Source organism: Pan troglodytes, chromosome 6, assembly GCF_028858775.2.
Source record: "Pan troglodytes isolate AG18354 chromosome 6, NHGRI_mPanTro3-v2.0_pri, whole genome shotgun sequence".
Lineage (NCBI taxonomy): Eukaryota > Metazoa > Chordata > Mammalia > Primates > Hominidae > Pan > Pan troglodytes.
In genome coordinates, this window is record NC_072404.2 from 92,768,685 (window position 1) to 92,794,957 (window position 26,273).

The following is a 26,273-nucleotide window of genomic DNA, read 5'->3' on the forward strand; positions in this document are numbered from 1 at the left end:
CAAACTCAATAATTTAGTAGCAAGATAATTACTAAGTATATTTGGATGATTTGAAAGGCATGGATACGCAATGCAGCAATTCATTATACTGAAAAATTTATTGTTTCAACAAGCTGCTTTTAAAATCAAGTTGTAATGCCTTGTCTTCCTCAGACAGTTACTTAAAACCACTTCAAATACAGTAGGAGTAATCACACTGGAGGAAAACTTGGCCAAACATGCAGAAATATGGCACCTGAGATATGAGCTGATATGCTACCAATATAAATTGTGTTACTACAAAGACGCATTGGAAGAGCAAGCCTATTTAATATATGATTTCATTTTGATTAGTTTCTGAATATATACGACATAGTTCAGTTAGAAGCTTGTTTTTACTCCTTAAATCCTTTGTCACATAGAATTATTACAAGCTATCAAGTTTTCATTTCTAAGTTAGATTATAAATGGAATAAAAATGTGCTTTATAACTTGTCTTTCATCTATCAAATAAGCTTTAATATTTATTCAATTTTTTATTAACCTCTTCTTCGTATGACCTTAAGTCAACTGAATTTAAGTTAACTGAATTAAAATTGTATCTAAAATTAGGAAATTACATAGAAAATTCTCTAATTTGCAAGCACCATTTTTTTTTTTAGGTCTAGCAGCTTTATGAGTATGCTACCAGTTTCAGTGTATTATCATTAAATTTGTCTTCATGTGAACAGACATTAAACATTGTGTGACATATAATTAACCATGAAACTAAGAAGTAGCAATAATCTAACGATAGTCATCTTTTTGCTGGAGGCTTGTCTTAACCCATCAGCAGAGAACATGTGTGGTCACAAAATACCCATTAATACATTCTTTCACAGTCAGAGTAAGCTCTACCGAGCTTGCCAAATTCCAACTCAGGTAGCTTCATTTTTCCAGCCCACATTCCTGCTGCTTTTTCAATTGGGTGAATGATTTTCACTTCCTCTCTTTTAAAGAGTTTCTGGCTCACATAGGTTATCAGATTTCCATCCAGTGGCTGCTGCATTTCCACAGTGAGTGAATGATCTCTCCAAGGTACTTTGGGATGAAAGTGAGTGGATAAATGTGAAGAATTATATTTTTATTTCTTCTCTTTGGAGGGATTATTCTATAACTTTTGTGTTTAGCTTGGAGGGCTCCTTTGATTTCTCTTCGAAATAAGCGAAACAGCCACCCAGATGGCAGGCACTTCAGATTTCAGCATAGTGTAATTTGATTTGGAGGTTCAATGAAACTCACTTGGAAATGTCCCTCCAGTAATATTTCCCCTCTTAGAAATTTAACTTTTAAATTCTTGGCTTCATGCAGAAACAAACTCCTAGGGAGGCTGAGTAGTGAGTGGCAAGGTGGTCATAGAAATTATTATTAACTCTTTAAATGAAATGTTAAAAAATAATTTGCCTTCTAATATTCTCAGGATTTCACTATAGAAGCAGCATATACTGTGTAATTTTTAATTTCCAATTCCCTTTTTATGATTCTTATGAATAATATTCCAAAATTAATTTTGCATTTGTTTAGGAACCTCAGTAAGAATTACATTTAGTATTTATAGGAGACTTAGTCTTTGCAAGATACTCTATGGCACAAGAAAGATAAGAAAGTCTCTTTTTTTCAAACATATTAAAATCTTTATGAAGAAAAATTCACTAACAACTTCAGAAAAAGATGGTGTTGAGCCTATGAGATATATAAATTTTAATGTATATTCTGTCAGTTGCATTGCAATTTCTTGCATTTATGGACCTGGCATCCCCCAAAAGTGTTATTCCTAAGGTTTTGATTTTACTAAGTCTAACCTGACTTAGGCAACCCTTTTCTCATATTTAAAGTCTTCCTTTTTTTAATACTCTGTTTATACACACACACACACACACACACACACAGAGAGAGAGAATTGGTAGAGAAACTCAAAATATTTCAAATTAATATTTTCTCTTTAATATTTATTTTTCTCAAATATTGTACCTCTTTATTCAAGCCCCTGAAGAACTTAATTACTATATAATTCTCATTTTATAGCCTTGTCCAATTATGAAGCTGAAGTATATCAAACTTTTCCCATTAATTAGAGTTAACATGAGGTGTTTGCTCTATAAATACATAGGTTTTAAAAAGCTTTACTTTTTTACACCTGAGAACCAGATGTAGGGAATAGAATGCAAGACCCAACAAAATAAACTGACTTGAATATGTTCAGGGAACACAGATTCTCAAGAATATGCAGTAGCATCTATATCAACTCTAAATCAAGTATATAATATGGTTTAATCATCAGGAGAGAGTTTTAAGTTTTAATCATTTATTTAGAATGTGAAGTCTCTACATTGTATTCTGTACTCATTTTCTGCAAAGAAGATGACCTAATATTAGCATATAACTCTAAACATTATAAATGTAATAATGCAACCTTGCACATCTGCACCATACGTGCATCAGAACCTCTCAACGCTGAGGGAAGAAAATCATTTCCATTAGTACCTATGTCAGTGTTGGGGATTGCTCTTTTTAATTGAAGGCTTAGGAGCTCATTCATCAGTCTTTACTGTCACAGTGCTGAAATAGTTTGCCAAGTTTGCAATTTTTAACCCCAAATTGCAGGAAAATATTACTTAGTTGTGTCTTAAGTGAGATTGTTTGGTACCTTGTCTAATTAAATTAAATCGAATTGAACTCCAGATCCAACTTTATCAACTCACGTCATTATTTCTGTATGTACATTTAGTGATAGGTTGAGCGGGTCAAATTCTATAGTTTACATTCTAGATTAACAGAAATTTAGATAAATAAATTTAAGTTCTCAAAAGAGATGAGTTTCTGCTGAATTCTACTGATAACAGAGAAAGATACCATAAAGAATATTAAAAGTTCTCTAAAGTCACAAAATAATTGAAACATGAAGAATTAACACATATTAAAATAGTTTCATTTCTCTGGCAAAATTTTTATAAAGTCTTCATATAATTGCATTTTATAAGCATCAAATGACACCAAATACATGAGATATTAAACGACAATTTGTTTTCTCAGAGTGAGACACACACACTTTATAGCATCTGCACTTATTTTAGAGTCAAATTGCTCAGGTTAACATGGCTTGAAATTTAATATCATTGCTTCGAGCACCAGAAAATAGATATGACAAGGCATAGTATGTAAAGAAATGCTGAAAGAATGTAACTGAAGTTGAAGTATATGTTTTAAAATCTTTATGACTACCACCTGATGTCTGTGGCAATGACAATTACCAATTAAAGTGGAGATGAAGGAGGAGCTGGGGTCAAAAGGACATCTGCCCCTTCCTCTCTCAGATCTGGGTGATTCCAGGTGAAACAGAGGATCCTTGAAAGAAAACCAGAAAAAGCATTATGAATATGCCTCCTCTAATAATCATTTAATTCCTTAGGTAAAACATATGAAACTTCGATTATTTATAAAGCATGTATTCTAAATAGAGCACCAGTAGCATCAATTTATTTAGAGACAAACTGGGTTTTATAAATAAGCACATGTGTTTTACAGACCCATATGAGTTCTCTCACTCCTCTGAAAAAGAATGCAGGTGATGAAAGAAAATAGCACTTTTTAAATCATTTTATGAGACTGTATTATTTATTCTAAGATGTGTCAATGAAATATTTGAAAGGAATTGAAACGTGCTGGAAAAAGGTTAATGAAAAGGAGATTCAATGTTAAAAATGATAGTGGGCTTTTATCAAGCATATCAAGAATGCTGTTGTTGATTTTTTCATAACTTGGATTTTTATTTTTGATATAAGGGGTACATATGCAGGTTTGTTATATGGCCTTATTGTGTGATGCTGAAGTTTGGGGTATAAATTATCCCATTAGCCAGGTAGTGAGCATAGTGTCCAACAGGCATTTTGTCAGCCCCTGCCCCCCTCCGTCTCATCCCCCTCCAGTGGTCTCCAGTCTCTATTATTGCCATCTTTATGTCTGCATGTACCTAATATTTACCTCTCACTTATAAGTGAGAACATGCAGCATTTTGTTTGCTATTCCTGCCTTAATTCACTTAGGATAATGACCTCTACCTACATCAATTTTGCTGAAATGGACATGATTTCATTCTTTTTTATGGCTGTGTAGTATTCCACTGTGTATAAATACCACATTTTCTTTATCCAGTCTAGCATTAATGGGCACTTAGGTTGAATTTATGTCTTTGCTATTGTGAATAATTCTGCAATGAACATATGAGTGAGTTAGTAGAGGAGCTCAAAGTATTTCAAACACACATTGTCTTTTTGGTAGAATGATTCATTTTCCTTTGGATATTTACCCAGTAATTGGGATTGCAGGGTCAAATGGTAATTCTGTTTTAAGTTATTTGAGAAATCTCTAAACTTTTTTCCACAATGGCTGAACTAATGTATACTCCTTCTAAGAGTGTATAAGCTTTCCCTTTTCTCCACAGCCTCTCTGACATCTGTTATTTTTGACTTATTATAATAGCCTTCCTGACTGGTGTGAGATGATACCTCATTGTGGTTTTGATTTTCATTTCTATGATGATTAGTGATATGGAGCATTTTTAAATGTTTTTTGGCTTCCTGTATGTCTTCTTTTTAGAAGTACCTGTTTATATCCTTCGTCCACTCTTTAATGGGGTTATCATGATTAAAACTCTCAACAAACTAGGCATTGAAGGAACATTTGTCAAAATAATAAGAGTCGTATATGACAAACTCACAAACATCATACTAAATGGACACAAGCTGGAAGCATTCCCCTTAAGAACAAGAAAAAGACAAGGATGCTTACTCTCACCACTCCTATTCCACATAGCACTGGAAATCTTAGCAATAGCAATCAGGCATCAAAATAGAAAAAGAAGTCAAACGATCTCTCTTCACTGATTGATTCTATACCTAGAAAATTCTAAAGACTGCTGAAAGTCTCCTAGAACAGATAGATGATTTCAATAAAGTTTCAAGATACAAAATCAATGTCTAAAAATCAGCAAAATTTCTATACACATATAGCATTCAAGCTGAGAGCCAAATTAAGAACACAATCTAATTTAAAATACCCACACACAATAAAACCAGAATATCTACAAATACATCTAAGCAAGGAGGTGAAAAATCTCTACAAGGTGAAAGGCCTCTATAAGGAGATACTGCTGCAGAAAATCATAGATGATACAAACAAATGGAAACACATTCCATTCAGATGGACTGGAAGTATCAATATGGTTAAAATGGCCATACTGCCCAAAGGAATCTACAGATTCATTGCTATCCCTATCAAAACTATCAACATCATTTTTCACAGAATTAGAAGAAAACTATTCTAAAATTCATAAGAAACCAAAAAAGAGCCTGAATAGCCAAAGTAATGCTAAGCAAACAACAACAAAAACAAAAACAAAGAAAAACTGGAGGCATCACATTATGTAACTTCAAACTATAGTACAAGACTACAGTAAGTATAACAGCTTGGTATTGGTACAAGAGCAGACACATAGACTAATGGAATGAAATAGAAAATCCAGAAATAAAGCTGCATATCTACAGCCATCTGATCTTTGACAAAGTTGACAAAAATAAGCAATGAGGAAAGGACTCCCTATTCAATAATTGGCACTGGGATTGCTGGCTAGCCATACGCAGAATGAAATGGGGCTCCTACTTTTGCCATATACAAAAATTAACTCAATATGGATTAAAGATTTAAATATAAGACCTCTAACTATAAGAATCCTAGAAGAAAACCTAGGATATACTCTTCTTGATATTAGCCTTAGCAAAGAGTTTTTGACTTAGTCCTCAAAAGCAATTGCAACAAAAACAAAAACTGACAAGTGGGACCTAATTAAAGAGCTTCTGCACAGCAGGAACTATCAACAGAGTAAACAGACAACTTACAGAATGTGAGAAAATATTTGCCAGCTATCATCCAACAAAGGTTTAATATCCAGAGTGTATAAGGAACTTAACTCAAAAAGTATTACTGATTTTTTTTAATAGTTTGAAAAAGAATAACAAAATGTACTCTCAATAATTTGGAATATTTATTTTCAATTTTATTCTTCATCACATAGTATTTGTATAAACATTCAATGTTTAATAACTTATAGAATAATTAATGCATAAGTACTGTAAATATTTATCAACAAATGCCATATTATGTACAATATTTCAATTTTAATATAAGGCTTCACACAGATAAGATAATGAAAATTAATATTTTCATGAAAAACTACTTTATTGTCTCCTATTTCAAGCATATAACCATAGAACTTATCCCTTAATGTTTCCAGGTTTCAAAATTCTCATTAAAGGTTGTTTTGTATAATTAATCTCCATTAAGTATACTACAAGTGGTTTGGGTAAAAAAAGTAGTTTAGAAAAGTGACAATAAAAATCAATTTTGAAAAACGTGTATAAAAAACTAATTTAAAATAGAACATCATGATATTGCTCAATTTGGCAACTATGTACAACCCTGCTCATCTGTGAACCACAAACCTATAAACAATCTTGAAAGTCCAGAGTAACCTCTGAGAGTTGAGGGCACTTCTCTCAAACTTGATCTTAACTTTGCTAGTCATCTGATTTACCCACATTATCTGTTCTGTCTTTGTCTTGCTATTCTTATTTAGCACCCTTTTCTCTTTCTCTGATATCCTAAAATCACATCCTGATCCTGCCATTTTGAAAACTTTTCAGTAAATGCTGAGTTCACCCAACCACTACTACCATCCAGTCTTATCCTTGGATTTAAAACATAGCCTAGTGCCGGGCACGGTGGCTCACGCCTGTAATCCCAGCACTTTGGGAGGCCGAGGAAGGCACATCACCTGAGGTTGGGAGTTCGAGACCAGCCTGACCAAAATGGAGAAATCCAGTCTCTACTAAAAATACAAAATTAGCCAGGCATTGTGGCGCATGCCTGTAATCCCAGCTACTTGGGAGGCTGAGACAGGAGAATCGCTTGAACCTGGGAGGTGGAGGTTATGGTGAGCTGAGATCGTGCCATTGCACTCCAGACTGGGCAACAAGAGTGAAACTGTCTCAAAAATAAATAAATTAAAAATAATGATAATAAAACATAGCCTATAGAACAAATGTGGCCTCCTGACCCAAAGGTGTGGCTAAACTTATATTCTAAGCCAAAAAAGTTTTACCTTTATAGCTACTATACACCAATTTGAAGAAAGCATGAATGGCAGTAGAGAGATGTTTTGTGTTTACTTCCTGCAGATGGCAGTTTGCAATGACATGAGAATAAGTTTGTCCAAATGAGAAAAAATTATAGATCTGCCCAGCTAACACTTTCACTGAAGAAGTTTCACCAAAATTTGCAAAACAGACCCACATCATTTCATGGAGGAGGAAATGACCAAGTATATGAATATAATACTTGTTTGCCCCTTTAGTCATTGCCACTTTATACAATATAGATAGTAGATCAGGGATATACATATTATATTTGTTTTACTATAGTCAAACATCAGCGTCATGGAAAGCTGACAGTGATACTAGGCTGCTTTCAAAAATCAACGTTTTCTGTAGCTTAATTCAGTTTTTGATGTCTAATGACTGATGAGGTTATTTTATCTAATGGGTATAATTAGACACCTTATATAGTAAAATTGAAACTGCAAGAGCAATACAAGTACATTGCGTATTTATTCAAATAATTTTAATACATTCGTTTAAACTGTCAAATGCGTGAAGCAAATAGAAAATGAAAACTGAAAGAATTTTAAGATCAAGAGAAACCCAGAGTTTGTAGAACCGCAGGCATAGATGAATAAAATGCAGTCACAATTTCATAGAAAAGTTACAGGTTTTCATGACTAGAAATCATAATATAGGTTCTTGAGGCTATATTTGACTAGTGAATTTTAGCCTGTGACTGTGGTATTAAGTATCTTACATACCAGTGTGTTCAACTTTCAGAAGAAGTTGATTGAGTCGACAAGAAACAATATGCACCAAGAAACCTGCCATGCTAACATTTTGAAAACAATCAAATGGCACCCAGAATCATCCTGAAATTTTTAGTTATGTAGGAGACACAAATCTGTGCAATATGTAAATCTACCTTGGTCTGTGAAAGGATATATTCTTTTATAAAAATCTCAAGTTTGACACTGAGCATACTTGAGCCTTGAATATTGAATGTGCATGCGTTCTCAGAGATGTATGTATGTCTAAGGTCGAAACTCAGATGTACCTTGACTAAACCCTCCTTTCTCACTTTTCTCCAGAAGACTTCAAATACCTATCTCACATTTATTTGATTAATGGCTAAAACTAAGTCAACAAGTAATCATTTTAAAATAATAAACAGGTTAAATTAAACTCTGCTGGTTTGCTTTCTGCATGACTATGAATAATTTTTTTTTTTTTTTTGAGACAGAGTCTCGCTCTGTCGCCCAGGCTGGAGTGCAGTGGCACCATCTCAGCTCACTGCAAGCTCTGCCTCCCGGGTTCACGCCATTCTCCTGCCTCAGCCTCCCGAGTAGCTGGGACTACAGACGCCTGCCACCACGCCTGGCTAATTTTTTTTTTTTTTTTTGTATTTTTAGTAGAGACGGAGTTTCGCCATGTTAGCCAGGATGGTCCGGATCTCCTGACCTCGTGGTCCGCCTGCCTCAGCCTCCCAAAGTGCTGGGATTACAGGCATGAGCCACTGCACCCAGCCTCGATTTTTAAAATAGAGTACAGTGTATACTGCTCAGGTGATGGGTGCATCAAAATCTCACAGATCACCACTAATAACTTACTCATGTAACCAAATACCACCTGTACTCCAATAACCTGTGGAAAAATAAAATAAAAATACAAAAAATAAAATGTATGTTTTTTGCAGATTATAATTTATTAGCCCATTAATTTTTTAAATAATGTAAGCTATTGGAACATCACTGCAGTAGAAAAGTACCATTCTCTTTATGTAAAAAGGAGAAGAAAGGTCCACATCTTTGGAGGATACATTCATTTTATCAGTGCATAACAATAGATGGTTAATAATGCTCCAGGAGTCAAATAACACAAAAAGGGTAGACAACGTCAGATTAGATTGTAGTTTGGGATACTTCTCAAGTTTGAAGAATATTGTAATGTGTATTTTGAAGACTATAATATTTGTAACAAAATAATGAAGAGGTGCTTTGAACACATGAAAGCACTATAATTCCTCTGTCTAATCACTTTGCACAGGTATTCTTCGACCCTGTCCTGAAACTTGATTGTTAGATTAACATTTAAATTACTACAGTATGATGTCGTTACATACCACAGAGAGCTCCATTTGTAAAGGTCATTTTAATTAGAGATAATATGAATATTAAAACTACATCTCTGGCCTACTCACATCTTTCCACCATGTCTTCTAAAATCCTTCTTTCTTGGTAATTAAATCCCTAACAACAAACTAAATTTGCAAGAAGCTTCCAAAATCTCCAACCTTAATTGAATAATTGTTTCCACAACAGGCATAATAATGGAGCCTCAAAGATGTCATTGTCATAATCCTGGAACCTGTGAATATGTTACCTTACATGGCAAAAGGGACTTTACACATGTGATCAAGTGAAAGACCTTGAGGAGGGGAAACTACCCTGACTTATCCAGGTAGACCCAATATAATCACATGGGTCTTTAAGAGATAAGATGTTTTGATAAAAGCAGAAAGCCAACCGGGATGATGCAGTGCGAGAAAAACTAGATCCAGAAATGCTTGCTTTGAAGATGGAGGAATGGGGCCCTGACCTACAGAGATGCCTACTTAGGAGGTGCTGTCCGCTTCTACCATGTGTGGGAGGATAGCTGGATCCCAGTCTCCAGTGACAATGTAGCTGATCTACATGACAAGTATAGTGGATCTATCCCTTGAAGGAGGGTGGATGTGACTGCTTGCATTTTGGGGGTAACTGTCATTGGTAATACGGATCAGTGCTCCATCCAGGTATAGTGGAGGGGTCTTCAACTATATCAGTACTTTTTAAAGCTCTGGAACTTTGACCTCTATGGGTTACCAGTTGTTAATGAGCTATTGCAGAGGTGTCTGTTTTACTTTCTCGAATGTTAACCTTATACTATTCAATACTTGAAAAAAAAAATGTTTTCTGTATGCCACAAACTAAGCCTGGAACTAGAAACACAGCAATAAACAAAGCCCCAAACTATTGTTCTATTTTCTTCATAAAATTACCCAAAATATACTTTTCTCTCCTATTTTTAGTGTTCCTTTCTTCAATATTTGACACTGTTACCTGCTTTCTGGCACTTACTTATTTTGCTTCTTTACCACTTATCACCTTGATTTTAACACCAGCCTCCTGATCAGTCTCTGAGTCCCAGCCATCAATTCTGTACTCTGCTGCAAAGAGTCCTTTCTGAATTGTGAATTTTTTCTCATCCTCTGGTTAAAAATCATTCATTGACTACCCATAGCCTCCAGAATAAAGTATTAAGTCCCTATAATTTTATATAAGGGATTTTATATGTACTTAGGTAATTATGCACATTTTTATCTCTAAAATGCTGCTTTTATAGCCTGTGTGCCAGTCATTCTGAACTTCTTTTGCCTGGATATCATTCTGAATATCTCTTTCTGGGACCTAAACAAGTCGGACCTAAATAAAATAGTTTCTGCAAAGCAAGAGCAACTACCAACAGAGTGTGGACAACCTGCAGAATGGGAGAAAATATTCACAATCTATGCATCCAACAAAGGTTTAATATCCAGAATCTATAAGGAACTTAATTCAAAAGCAAAAAACAACCCCATTAAAAAGTGGGAGAAAGACATGAACAAATTCTTCTCAAAAGAAGACATACAAGTAGCCAACAACCATATGAAAAAAAGCTCCACATCACTAATCATCAGAGAAATGCAAATCAAAACCACAATGAGATACCATCTCACACCAGTCAGAATGGCTATTATTAAAAAGTCAATAAATAATAGGTGCTGGTGAGGTTGCAGAGAAAAGGGAACACATACACTGCCAGTGGGAATTTGTTTAAATTAGTTCAGCCACTGTAGAAATCAGTTTAGAGATTTCTCAAAAAACTTAAATCAGAATTATCATTCAACCCACCAATCCCGTTACTGGGTATATGCCCAAAGGAAAATAAATCATTCTACCAATAAGACACATGCATTTGTATGTTCATTGCAGCATTATTCACCATAGCAAAGACATGGAATCAACATAGGTGCCCATCAACAGTGGACTGGATAAAGAAAATGTGATACATATACACCATGGAATACCACACAGTCATAAAAAGAATAAAATAATTCCTTGGCAGAAACATTAATGCAGCTGGAGGCCATTATCCTAAGCAAATTAATGTAAGAACAGGAAACCAAATGTCACATGTTCTCACTTATAGAACAATAGACATTGAGAATCACTAGAGGGAGTGAGGGAGGCAAGGGTTGAAAAACTAACCTTTGGGGACTATTCTCAGTACCTGGCGATGGGATTAATCAAGACCCAAAATCCCAGTACATATACACATGTAACAAACCTGCACATGTACTCCCGACTCTAAAACAAAAGCTGAAATTATTAAAAACATACAAAAACTTTGTTGCAGATAGGTAGGTTTACTTTAGAGCATTTGTAAAAATTATTATGCTACATTGTACATGCTTCCTTGGGACTGCCTAGATAGTAAAATCATGCTTCTACTTTTTCCATATTTTGATTGCCATTGGCTTTAGTAAAATTGATTAGATTAGTAGAACAACTAAGGGAAGAATAGACACATTCTTAATTTCTTCAGACACCCAATAAAGATAATATATTATTGTATTAATCTATACTTTTATGATTTATGATGGACTCTTGCTAGGATTAATATATTAAAGTTTCTGTTTAACATAACATAGTGTGACATGACACTTATTAAAAAATGAAATCAAAGATTGAAATATAAAAATGATTATTTTATCCCCAAAGACCTTGTTAGTGACAGCAGGTAATTTGAAGGTAACGTGGAGATGCAACAAGGAGGTACAATAATTTGCTAACTAAGGATTCCCTTTTCCCATATGACTTTTCTTTCTTCCTTCCTTCCTTTCCTTTTTTTTCTTTTTTCTTTCTTTCTTTCCTTCCTTTCTCTTTCTTTTTCTTCAATACTGAATAGAAGCAAAACCTGAGCTTTTCATTTTTATCAAATTACTGACTCGATGGTAGTTTTCAATAATTTCATTGATCTTTTGTTCCATGGTTTTAGAGCTGAGGCTTTCTTTCCCTTGTGAAGCTACACGTGACAGGAAGATATATTGATCCAATTTATCTTAATTCCTCATGTCTCAGTACAATATTTTTGCAACTTTATGCAACTGAGATGTGGAAATTTTTTAAAGCAGAAAAAAGGAAGAAAATTTACCATAGACTGGATAGTATTAATATTATGAGGGAAAGCAGGCAATTTTCAAACCTCTATTGATTTGCTTTGCATAGATCAAGCTAACTTCAATATTAGCTATATATTCCAGAAGGAAACTTCTCACGTTATTTTGAGAGTTCATTGTGGTCTTAAACGCAGTGTTTCATGTAGTGCACAACCCAATAAAATACTAAAAAGCCAGTGATAAAATTCTCTTCCATAAAGTAGAATTCAGCAACCAAATCAACCAGAAAACTTGAGCCATGATGACATTTTCAGTGACCCCAAAGCAATCGCCTTTATGGTTCAAGCAATGTGTAATGTTGGTGTTTAACCCTATTGAGAATGTTGGTCACGACTTACACTGGCTTTCTATTATCTCTGTTTTAACAGCTGGAATTTCTGCCTGAGTAGTGTGTTTTAAATTTACAAGGCATTCCCAGTATTAACATGTGGGCTGCATTTTCTGTTTCAATGTGATATGGAGAAATTTTTCAATGGCTTCTCTTGTGCTTGGAAGTAACCACTAATGTGGGCAGATACATGTGTCTGTCAGAAAAAAGTGTGTCTAAAATATAAATGGTAGATCTCTCCAGGGGAGTTTTCCTCTTTGGGCCTTGAGGGATGCCCTCAGAACCCAGAATGTCTGCGGTAAGCTCTTTTCAACAGGTGTGAGTCATTGCACAGCAGGTGCCACATGTGATGCCAACTCAATAAAATGAGTTTCCCATTTGTAAATCAGCTTCATGAACTAATACTCTTTTGCTTGTCTTCAGTGCCATAGGGATATTCTGAAATATGCTAGAAGTCAACTAGAATATTATAAGTACTACAGGACAAAACAAACAATCATTTATTTTATTAGCTATTTCTAGTGATTAGGAAAAATAGTAAAATACACAATGTTCATTACATATATTTCTGCCAACAATGGAAAATAGGTGAAAGTGCGGTATTGTTACACAATGTCTCAAATAAATAAACATAATATGCAGTTTAATTCTTTAAATAATAGCTACATGATAATGTGTATAACAAATTAATTCTGAATGTGATTCACTCTACCATATCTTTTTTGTTTCTCCTGCCAAGCAATAAAAATATTTATTAAAGGATATTTGAAACCTTTCCCAAAGACTAAATAAACAAGCAGAAAAAATACAAAACAGGAGTAAAATAGCAAGTAAATATTTTGACTGTAAGGCTAATAGTTTTGCATTTTAATTGTGTTTTAACATTTTTTTCTCTAAAAAAGTAATATATTTGTATCATACTTTAAAATTTAGGAAATACTTTTGCATGTATTTATCTTGTTTCATCCTCACAGTAAACCTGTGAAGTAAACAGGGTCAATAATATTTTCCACAAATATTATTTTCTTTTTAGAGGTGAGGAATCAGAGGCAGGGTGAGGCTTGGCAAGTCTCAGTGTCTTCTAACTAACAATTCCATACTCATTTACAGTTTTACCCACTTTACTTATCATTGTAGTTGGAGAGGAGTATATGTGTTTGTGTTGTTAGGTGTGGTTGAATGTCATTTATAAGGTACTTAATGCATAATCAAGGCCCAAAAATATATATTAAGACTTTTTTTTTCCAAAAAAAATCTTATTTTATATTTTATTAAATTGCATTTTCAAAGGTTTGTAAGTCCTTTAATACCACTGGAATAGCTGGCAGATGTTATTAGCATTTTTAAACAATTCAGCACATAAATATAATACATGTAAGTAAACTCAATTGTCTTATTCCTAAAACTTTTAATAAATATTTGCTTGAAGCTATATTTGAAGGCAAAATTCTGTTTTCACTTCCTTTGTGTATCCTCTAATCATTATGTCAGGATTCCATTCTCTTCCTCACCCTAAGTGACCTAACTTTATGCCAATATTACAACTCCCACACTTACCCTCTCAAACTCTTTAATTCCACATTGACAACTCTGCCTACTGGCTAGGTATGCCACGGTGTCCTAGAGTATTTGAAGCAAATATCCTTCAAACCTTATGTTTTTCCGAAGCCTGCTTTTACTGGAAAAACATCATTTGCTGCCTATGTCATCCTCACCAACTTTTCAAATATGATCATGCCAGCCTCCTTTTCAAAAACCCTGCAGTGCTTTTGTTTTTGAAGGAAGTCTAACCTCAAGAATGGGCAGCTCAGGCCCTTCACAGTTTGCCCTCAGGCTTTGTCCCTCATAGTTTCCCCTCCCCCCTCCCTCATCCAATCCACACTCCTGCACAAGTGACTTTCTTTAAAGTTGCATGCATGATAATACTCATAGCTGTTTGATTATTGGGAAGGGGAATTCCATTCGGTTTTTTGCTTATTCGTTTGTTTTCCTACAACATTAACTCCTACTTATCCAAAAGAAAATGCTGTTTAAAAATGACTTTGCTGGAAAAAAAAAATGACTTCACTGATATTCTCTAAGAAATCTCCAATCAAAATTTCTCCCATGGATGATGCTGTATATCTCTTGTAGCATTATTTACATTGCATTGTGATTATGCACTCATGGATAATTTAACAAACACTTAAGAAGCTTATTATGTTCCAAGCTTACTGTGTTTCAGGTATTCAATCGATATTGAATATAGGAAGTATGATGCATGCTAGTCTTTTTTAAACCCCATGAAAATTGAGAAAATAGACTCTAATTGTCAATTTAACATAGAAAAGCCAAAATGGGCCGGGTACGGTGGCTCATGCTTGTAATCCCAGCACTTTGGGAAGCCGAGGCGGGTGGATCACTTGAGGCCAGGAGTTCAGGACCAGCCTAGTCAACATGGTGAAAACGTGTCTCTACTTAAAAAAAACAAAAATTAGCTGGGCATAGTGGTGCACACCTGTAATGCCAGCTACTCAGGAGGCTGAGGCACGAGAATGACTTGAACCCAGGAGACAGAGGTTACAGTGAGCCAAAATCCTGCCACTGCACTCCAGCCTGGGTGACGTTAAAAAAAAAAAAAAAGAAAAGCCCAGATGAATACCACGGAATACTATGTAGCCATAAAAAACAATGAGTTCATGTCATTTGCAGGGACATGGATGAAGCTGGAAACCATTGCCCTTAGCAACCTAAGACAGGAACAGAAAACCAAACACCACATGTTCTCACTCATAAGTGGGAGTTGAACAATGAGAACACATGGACACAGGGAGGGGAACATCACACACCGGGGCCTGTCAGGGGCTGGGGGAGACGGGAGGGAGAGCATTAGGACAAATACCTAATGGATGTGGAGCTTAAAACATAGATGACGGGCTACTAGGTGAAGCAAACCACCATGGCACATGTATACCTATGTAGCAAACCTGCACGTTCTGCTCATGTATCCCAGGACTTAAAGTCATATAAAAATGAAAGAAAAAATTGATGTGAAATCTTTGAAAATTAAAATGTTATATGAAACCAAAAGTTACTATGGCCAAGGAAGAAATTTCAAAGACAAATGGGCAAAGTTCATTACACAAAATAACTAAGTTGAACAAAATAGAAAAGGAAGTGGCCACATAGTCATTGCATGAAAACATTGATTATTAATGGTTGCTTATTGGAACTCTGAAATAAATTTTCACTGCATTGCCAAAAAAAAAGAAAGAAAAAAAAAAAAAGCCCAAGTGAACAGGTTTCTGCTATTAATATATAATATAGTAGGATATTTTTTCCTTCAATATATTAACTATATTTTAATAGCTAATAACAACATTTTAATGGTTGAATTATATTTGGTAGATAAATAATTTCAATGGCAGAAATAAAATAAAGTTTTGAGAAGGAATGTCTCTCTGTATCTGAAATGTAAAAATTAATTAATGTAGGGTTAAATTTCTTGGAAAGTTAAATTTTTATTAGAAAAAAATAAATATAAATTAAAAAATATATCTTAATTTGAGTTGGAAACGCTAACGGGTAAGTTAAAAAATTAATATAATATGATTAAGGGTTATCATATTTGTTCTAGAAAGGTGGCACAATCTCAGCTCACTACAACCTACCCCTCCCAGGTTCAAGCCATTTTCCTGCCTCAGCCTCTCCAGTCACTAGGATTACAGGCACATGCCACCATGCCCGGCTAGTTTTTGTACTTGTAGTAGAGACGAGATTTTGCCATGTTGGCCTGGCTGGTCTCGAACTCCTGACCTCAAGTGATCCACCCACCTCAGCCTCCCAAAATGCTGGAGTTACAAGCATGAGTCATTGTACCCAGCCCAAGCAAGTGGTATTAATGGGTAATTTCCAAATGACGTTTTTGGCAATTGGTGTTAATAACTATCTATAATAAAGACCATATAGGTGGCAAATTTGCGAGAAAATGTTCTAGCTCAATAACGTATAAGAAATTAATGTGGCTGATTGTATTTTCCAGCATTGGCTATAACAACAAGGTCTTTTATCCAATGTCCTCTTCTGTGCAGGTGCCACCTATTCACTCCCCAATTAATTGGTGATTTTTTTTTTTTTTTGGAATGCTCCCTCTTGGAATCCAGCTACCATGTTAAGAAGCTCAAAGCACTTGGAGGGGCCATGTGTAGGTTTTCTAATTCAAAGTCTCAGTGCAGCGCAGCCTTTGAATCATCACAGCACAATTTCCAGACATCTAAGTGAAGATGTCTCCAGACGATTCCAGTCTGCAGCCATTTGAATATTCTCAGCTGAAGCCCTGAAAATTGTGGATGAGAAACAAGCCACCTCTACCAGGCCCTGAATAAATCCCTGACCCACAGAATCCATTACTATTAAAAAATAGTTTTACACAATTGCATTTGAGGGTTTTTTTTTTTGTTGTGTGGCAATAGAACATGGTTTAAATAGAAGAAATATTACTTAGAGGTAGTTATTACTATTAACATAATTACTAATAAGTCAAATGAAGCATTTACTATCAAAATAAGACAAATAAAAAGTTATAATAACGTCTGGGAGTGAAAGAATGTTAAAAGAGATGTTCTCACACTTTGCTAATAAAAGTGTGAAATGGTATAACCTGTGGAAAATAATTTAGCAATAACTGTCAAAGGTCTTAAGAACATTATCACCTAAATGAAACAATGCATTGTCATTTTACTGGTAAGAGTCATTGAAATGAAAACACATATATAGAGATATATAGGTAGATAGATACACAAAATTGACATTGGTATGGAAAGTTAGGCAATCATATATGCTTTTTCAGAGCATTAATTAGTGCCATGATTTTGAAGATTAATTTAGGGGTGCCTATTAATTTCAAAGAGAGCTTGATCATTTTATCAAGAAATTCTCCTGATTAGAATCTATTCTAAGCCAAGATAAATGCATAAGTCTTTACCAGCCACATGTGTGGAACAGAAAAAAAGATATCCAACATAAACATTGATCAATACAGAAAAAATAATTTATAGTACAGTCATACATTGAATGCATAAATCTTATTGTAATTTTTCAAATTGCCCAAGAAAACAATAATATATTTCAGCAGGGTTTGGTGCTGGGGTCCAGGACAGTAGCTTTTGAAAACTTTTGCTATGCATTTGATATCTTTCTGAGTGTTTGGACTTTTGCAATTTTTGCATTGTACATATATTGAATTTTTAAACAAATAATTTTAACTACATTAATTTTTTCACTTGAAAGACAACTCTGTAAAGGGGCATTGCACTAGTACCAAACTCACAGATTTGTTGCAAAGATTATATGATGTGATCTGTGTTAAAAATGTCTTGTTCAAAGTAAGTGATTTAAAAAAATGATTATCATTTTTGGAAAAGAAAGAACGTTAAAATGTAAATGTAATATATATTTTTGGAGGTTGTTTCAAACTAATAGTTACAAAGGGAACTGAGTGTCTTATTGAGGTTTATATTTCATAGCATGTTCCCAGTGAATCACCTATAAAAGTCACTCCTGGACCGACTGTTTACAACATTGACTCTTTCTCATATCCCAGATTTACTAACCGAAATTCTTATCTTTATTTATGACAAGCTCCTAACTAAAGTTTCTACAGTCAAGTCAAACTACAACAACCTTAACAATGTTTCCCAATTAGTTTAGAAGCATCTTTTAAATTAATAATTGGAGAAGCTTTCACATTCTGAACACTCACAAAAATATCTATTCCATAAAAATATATCTCTAAATACTTGTTAAAATATTAGTACATTCTGTGTTCTACAAAAAAGCTTTCAGATTTTTCAAAATCTAAAATTTTGAAGTATAGATTTACAGAATTTCTAGAGGTGTTAAATGTGAATAGTTAATTGTAAATGAGGATACAAGACAAAGACGATACACACCGAGCAAATAAGCTGTTGTATCATTTTATTTGAGGGTGTAGCTCGAAAGTTTTTATAGCTCTATGGCTTATCAAAGTTAGACATAAGAACAGTTAAACACTTTTCACTGATAAAATATACGATGATCCCAATCAAACCTCATTATTTTGGGAAAGAATATAATTTAATTTAAGAACATTTCATAGATTTTGTATTTCTATACTTAATAATTTTCTTTAAAATTATTTATGAAGAAATTCATTAGAAACTATATTTTTCATATATTAGGTTGGTGTGAAATAATTGTAGTTTTACCATTACTTTTCATGGCAAAACCTGCAAGTTATGTTTGCACCAACCTACTACATATATATAAATTTTAAATTCTAACAACACATTTGAGAAACTTTCCGTCAAATGAACGCCTAAATAATCTGGAATCAGCAATTCCAGATTGTTTCATATATTGCTCTTACTTAATAAAAACCTGCAAATTGGCTCCCTGGAAAACAACTTTATTAAACTGATCAAAAATCTTTCTCTTACAAAGAAGACATTATAAAATAATATTGATAGTATTTTGGGTTAAATTCTTTTGCTCTGGAGACTGCCATTTTCAAATGCAACATAAAATAGAAGATTTAAATGCATTAATAAGCAGTATGCAATCTCAAAGCAAACTTTATTAAATTAGAATTCATCCAATATGCTTTCAACTTATCAATACATTAACACAGCAAAACTGACTAGCGTCTTAGCTGATTTTATTTTTAATAATAACAAACATGCTTCTTGCTCTAAAAAATTAAACTGTGTTCTATATACTTTTAAGATAAATGTGCACAATAAACCAAATTTACTTTTGTTCTTCCTGATGCCAATTACCATTTTGTGCCACACTTTGGCAGAATTGGCTAATTTGAGGATAGATTTATTTATCCTCAACTGTATTTCTTATGGATGTAATTCTAATAGCATTCTCTTACAAAAAATCTTTATCTAAAAATAAGTGTCCTTTTAGTCCATGTTGTGTCCATTTAACAAACTAAATGTTAGACCTTGAAAAAGTTCTACTCTTTTTCTCATTGAGGATGCCACTTTTGTTCATCTGTGTGACTCAGTTAATACATGATTTTGCACAATAATATCCTAAATGACCTGTAGGCATTTATTATCCAAAACATGTTTGAGTTAACTTGCCATAAACTGTTGCTTACTTAATAAAGAAATTATTGAATTTTTGGCCTGGCACAGTGGCTCATGCCTGTAATCCTGGCACTTTGGGAGGCCGAGGCAGGCAGATCACCTGAGGTCAGGAGTTTGAGACCAGCCTGGCCAACATGGTGAAATCCTGTCTTTACTAAAAAAATACAAAAACTAGCTGGGCATGGTGGCACAAGCCTGTAATCCCAGCTGCCCAGGAGGCCAAGGCAGGAGAATCGCTGGAACCCGGCAGGCAGAGGCTGCAGTGAGACGAGATCATGCCACTGCACTCCAGCGTGGGAGACAAAGCGAACCTCCATCCAAAAAAAAATAAAATAAAGAAAGAAAGAAAGAAAAGAAAAAAGAAAGACAGAAAGAAACTATTTAATTTTTAATTTATTCTTCAATATTTATACACCAAACCTCACCTGAATATTCTAACAAAAATATCAGATACTCTAAGTGAATGTAACATCTTCGTCTATAGTTGGTTAGCAATATTATTTATATCATTGGTCTTTCGTGATGTAAAATTCCATGGTTAATATACTTAAACAACTTTATCTTCATGTACATTTTAATTTGTATCCTTTTTTCAAAATTATTAAATGTTTTTCTTTCCCTCTATATATGTAACATGTCATTTTCTGTGTCTATCATAAAGTCAATATTCAACTTTAAAGTAGCAACAAGTTGAGCTCATGTTGGAGCCTTTCTTTGTACAGATTACATTGATGTTAAATTATTTCATGATGTGTTTATATCATATGATTTAATTGTTTATGTGGGGATCATAATATCAACACTATATTTGGTAATCTGAAACTTTCAGCTGAAATATTTTTTCTCATGATACCTGTTACTATTCAAAAGTTAGGCATTATGTTTTATAGTAGTTCTCTAACATATGTGAGTGTGTGTGTGTACACACACACGCATATATATAAAACATGTGTGTTAAAGATATACAACACAAATAAATCTAAAAGGTCAGGCATAATAAGAAAATAAAAATGTTGTCTGATCTAATAAACTAGTAAGAAGAAAATGTGGGTGAGGAAGAATAAGAAGAGGAGAAGAATAGAAATAAAAATAAGAATGAGAATAAGAATCAAGATTTTTTATAAAGAGAGTTAACTCAAGTGGCAGATAAGAAAGATGAAGTTTCTGGTTTGATTTTATAGCCTTTCAACCTCAATTTCGTTACTTGTTAAATATATATACATACATATATATACACACATATACATATATATGTATTTATGTTTCTGTTACTGCTATCTTCTGTGACTATTATGAGAATCAGAGGAAGGAATGCAAGTAAAAGTCAACAGAGAAACTTCAGGAACTAGAAAATTTGAATACATGATATAAGCAAGTATACAAAGAAAACTGATGTCTTAAAAATCCAAGGGTTTGCAAGCAGATATTTTATATCAAACCCAATGGTGCATAATGCTAATTTTACTCAGCATTATTTTCTTTTTGTTGTTATTCTACAGTTAATTTTAAAACCTTGTTCAATATTGGAAGAAGCCAATATGGTATAAGAATGTATATCTATATGGGTGGTTGTATTAGTCCGTTTTTATGCTGCTGATGAAGACATACCTGAGACTGGGCAATTTACAAAATAAAGAGGTTTAATTTCAACATGGCTGAGGAAGCCTCACAATCATAGCAGAAGGCAAGGAGGAGCAAGTTATGTCTTACATGGATGGCAGCAAGCAAAGAGAGCTTGTGCAGGAAAACTCACCCTTATAATAACCGTCAGATCTCGTGAGACTTACTATCATGAGAACAGCATGGGAAAGGCCTGCTCCCATAATTCAATTACCTCCCACTGGGTCCTGGTGGAATTCAAGATGAGATTTGGGTCAGGAGACAGCCAAACCATATCAGTAGTATTTCAAAGCACTATGGATAAATGATAGATTCTTCCATAAATGTTGTTTGGATAACTGGATTGTCATCCAAAATAATAATAATAATAATAAAGTTTGATTATCACTTCATGTCCTACAACCTTGTACTAAAATTTCAGATTGATCAACAATCTAAACATAAGATATAGGACAATTAAAGTAATTAAGAAACATTACAAGTTTGTATAAAACCTTTGTGGGAAATGCCATTTATAATAAAATAAGACACAAAATCCAGAAGACATTAAAAAATTGATAAATTTTATGACTTAAAATTTTAAAGAAAAAAATCCTACATGAATAACATAAACTTTTTTTCACTCAAAAAACAAAGGCTTTCTTTTTTTCTTATTTTAAACATAAAAATCAGTGAAAGTTGAATTTTTAAAATGAACAAAGGAACAGTCCAGAGAGAAGGAAACTCAAATGACTCTTAAAATGTAAAAAGATACTATCTCAGCCATAAATATATGAAATGTAAATTAAAACAAACTAAGAAGCAGTTATACTCTTAGTCTTCTGACTGTAGTCCCAAATAACATTTCCCATTAAAAGGAACCAGTGCTCCTTGGAGAAGTGGCTGACCTCAGACCTTGGTCCATAATGTAAGATGGGCTTAGAATCTTTTCATTCTAGAAAGCAAGGAAACTATTAAAACTATTAGGATTATATCACAAAGACTTCGATATCAACTTGAAGAGATACCTACTGGGAAAAGACAGGACAACTTGTTCATAATAAGGATAATAACTGCAACAGATTGAAATAAGCCTAAACAAGCCTAAGAATATAAAAAATTCAATGTTGGCAATATGTGCTAGAAATATTCTGTGAGGCCACATCAGAAAATGTCATATTATAATTAAATATCGAGTTCTGAGATTAAGAAAAGAAATTCAGTATTTTAATTCTTTGAAAAAATAGCACAGGCAGTCTTCCTATGAATGTAATAATACCTTTGGTATTGATTTTGATTTATTCACTCTAAAATCACCTGTGTTTTATTTTTTTAAGTCAAATTTAATGTGATAGAAAATTCATCACATATGGCTAGTCAATCCCTACCTGGGTCACCAAATTAACCTGACTTTAAATTTATAATTAATGTAGAAAATGATATAGCCTTCTATAATAAATTACTTAAGTAGCTTACCTGGAATCTCTTTACATAAATAAACTACACACTATTCAAAGCAGGCCCATACTTAAAAAGCAGAATAAAATAAAGTTTCGTAGTAATTGACATCATGGTCTAGATATCATAATTTCAATCACTTAATAAAATACCAAGAACTTTAATAAATGTAAGTATGATTGGCTATTTTTTAACAGTTACGCACATGCCTTCACTGTTATAGATATTTTAGGACAAATTTTATAGAAAACAATAGTAGTGATAAGCATTTATTCAGTGTAAACAGACAATTAACTTATGATATTTACTATGCACTGCATGATAAGGCATAGCATAACCAATTTGCATTTGGGTTACACCATAACGGTCTCTTAGAAAAAAAATATGCTATACATATTATAATTTAATATGGCTAAATAATTATATATAATAAAAGTAGGCATTTATATATTTTAATATGTAAGATAAATAGGAGAATGCTAGAAATAAAATGAGTAAACATTTATGTATACACTTTTAAAAATTTAACTGAAGGATGGAGGTAATTATTTAGACATTTAGACATGGCAAGGAAAGAACCATCTTGACTCCAAGTTAACTTTAAGATATGGATTTTCTCTTCTGTGTCTTTCCTGACCACCTTCTCTGGGTTTGACTGCTCTGCTGTTATTCTGACCACATAGAATGGAGCAGGAATCAAAATTCTTTTTTTAGAACAAAGATGCTTTTTATAAAACCATGAATATCTACTTTTCATGGGAAGGAAGTCATAGTCTCGTTTTAGTATGCAGATAGGCTTTGGAATAATTCTTCAGTTCTAAATCCCTTGTTCCCTTTTACTTGGATGCATTTGAAAACTCTTCAATCCTATGAGTGTTCCTACTGCTGACTGAGTCATACTTGATCACAAAGGATCACAGTCCTGTGTGGAGAAGAAAGAAAGGAATTGCTAGTAAAAGAAAACATAAATCCACCATCTGCACAGTAAGAACTGGACAGCTGCGAGGGAAAGGACGCTTTCTCTAACAGCCAATTTGTTATTCAGCCCAGGCTGCAGCCATATAGCTCTCTTGGAGTTAAAAGTCTCAACAAAGGAAATTTTGGAAAACTAAGGTTAATGGGCAAAGTCTTTCATGATCATCAGAGGAGTCTAGGCTAAGGGCTTTTTGGTTGTTTCTCAGGGAGAGGAGAAAATGTACCTATATCATAGTGTACTATTCTTATACAGTTAAAGAAGAATTTTATTCCAAAATTATTTTCAAAGCTGATAACAATTAAATAATTATTTCTGATTTTATGATTTCAACGCCACAGTCTAACCTGTTCTAATCTGTTACATACTTGAAATGAGAAACCTTGCTCTATGAGTCTTGAGTGTGAGAGCATATTTTGCACCTTTCTTCTTGCTTCTGATTCCTCCTTTTATCAAAACACAAAAATTAGCTTATACTACAGAAGCAAAAGAGACATTATAATATCCTTAACGTATTTTCTTTTCTTGCATGATATTATGGTGGCTTATGCCTCTCTATCAATAACAGAATAGAATAGAAATATGTAAAACTCAGACATAGGTAACCAGCATGTGGTTCTGCTTCACTGGAACCACATGATCAGTGGTAAAAGAATGTAGAATAAACACAGTATCTAACACCAGCTTTTCAATTCAATGTGCGCTTCACCACTCTGTGCACAGCGTATGTTAATTCTGGTAGGTCCTGCAAACAATTTCTGCAAAGCACTTTACAAGATACAAAATGGTTTTTTTTCTAAATATTTTCCTTTATTGCTTCATCACAAATATTTAATAGAAGTATCTAAGTTCATGGTAATCCTCCAAAGAACAGCAGAGGGTAGAAACTGTGTTTTCTGGGCTCAACATTGGGAAGTACAATTAGTATAATGAGTGCCTCAATGTGAAAAATCTCTATAATGAGGTACATAGTGTTATGAGAAGAGGAGAACGTAGGAGCCTATTTCTTGTCCTGGAGGTGGTAGGGTGGTCTGGTTTGGGAAAGGGAGTGGTAATATTCTAGGATGCTTTTCCTAAGGAAGAAAAGAACCTACCAATTGGCTAAGAGTTCACATTAGGGACATTTTCTGTCTGTGGGGTATTGTGATAAGCATATTTCTCACTTGTTTATTGTGTTGTTACTACATCTTCATAGGATAATTTTATCCTCATTTTATAAATAAAGTTTCTTAGATTCAGAGATTTTCAGAAACTTATGCAAATTTGCAACCTACTAACAGGCAGATCTTATTCCAAAATTTTTAAACCATTCCCCTATAATGGGAAGACATTCTAGAAGGAGAACAAAGCTTCTCATTCAAGACTTAGATAAAAATTAGCTGGGCATAGTGGTACACATCTGTAATCCCAGCTACTCAGGAGGCTGAGGCTTGAACCCAGGAGGTGGAGGTTGCAGTGAGCTGAGATTGTGCCACTGCACTCCAGCCTGAGTGACAGAGCAAGACTCCGTCTCAAAAAAAAAAAAAAAAAAAAAAAGACAGATAAAAGTCTGTAGGACAGCAGTGAGTAGCCCAGATGGATTGTAACCAAACACATATAAGGAAAGTTTAATGAGCAAGAGGGAGAGAAGAGACTGAGAAGTTATATTAGAGCCAGACTCTGAAGGACACTAGCTATCTGAGATATACCATTTGAACTCTTCACTTAGTGTGCAATGGTAAACCTGGTTGTTTTGAAGAGACTTATTGGATGGCAAGATTAATTTGACAGCAGAGACATAGTGAGATTAAAAAGCATGTAAAAACAGTAAGGAAGTTAGTGATAGCAGTCAAAGATAATGATAGTCCTGGCAGGAGGAACAGAAAAAGAAATGGATTAGAAAAACAGTTTATGGATACAGCCAAAAGGATTCTGCTACTGATTCAACTTGGGGAAAAGTTAGGTTACAAAAATTAGGTGTTAAGCATGGATGAAAAGGAAAAATGTAGAAGCACAGTAGAAATGAATGAAAGGACGGGTTTTTAAGAAAACCTGATAACATTTCATACGGGGAATGTGATTTGCCAATTTGTATGTTTTTTTAAATAATGGCAGAAAATAATAAAAACTTGATATAGTATATCAAAATGTATGTTAGCACTAAGATTCAGATTTGTGAACCAACATGCAATGGCAATAGTTGATGCCACTGAAGAATTCAGAGAATAAGTACAAAAAAGAAAGATATGATGATGCTGCTGCTGCAGCTGGGTCTGCCGTTGATATGACAATGATAGCTATAGTCATACAACATTTATTATTTGCCAAGTAGTATTCTAGGTGCTTTATTTACATTAATTTAATCATCACAGCAACCCTATATGTGAGG

At 33.9% G+C, this 26,273-nt stretch overlaps 1 protein-coding gene across 2 annotated transcripts in view; it reads right to left on the minus strand.

The window, feature by feature from the left end:
* Positions 1–26,273, minus strand: part of SEMA3E (semaphorin 3E) — a 283,057-nt gene that overhangs the window by 51,007 nt on the left and 205,777 nt on the right. For both annotated transcript variants that reach the window (XM_527803.9, XM_054687610.2), the window contains exon 5: positions 3,270–3,363. In XM_527803.9, the coding sequence (XP_527803.7) occupies positions 3,270–3,363 (94 nt within the window). The remainder of the gene's footprint in view (positions 1–3,269; positions 3,364–26,273) is intronic.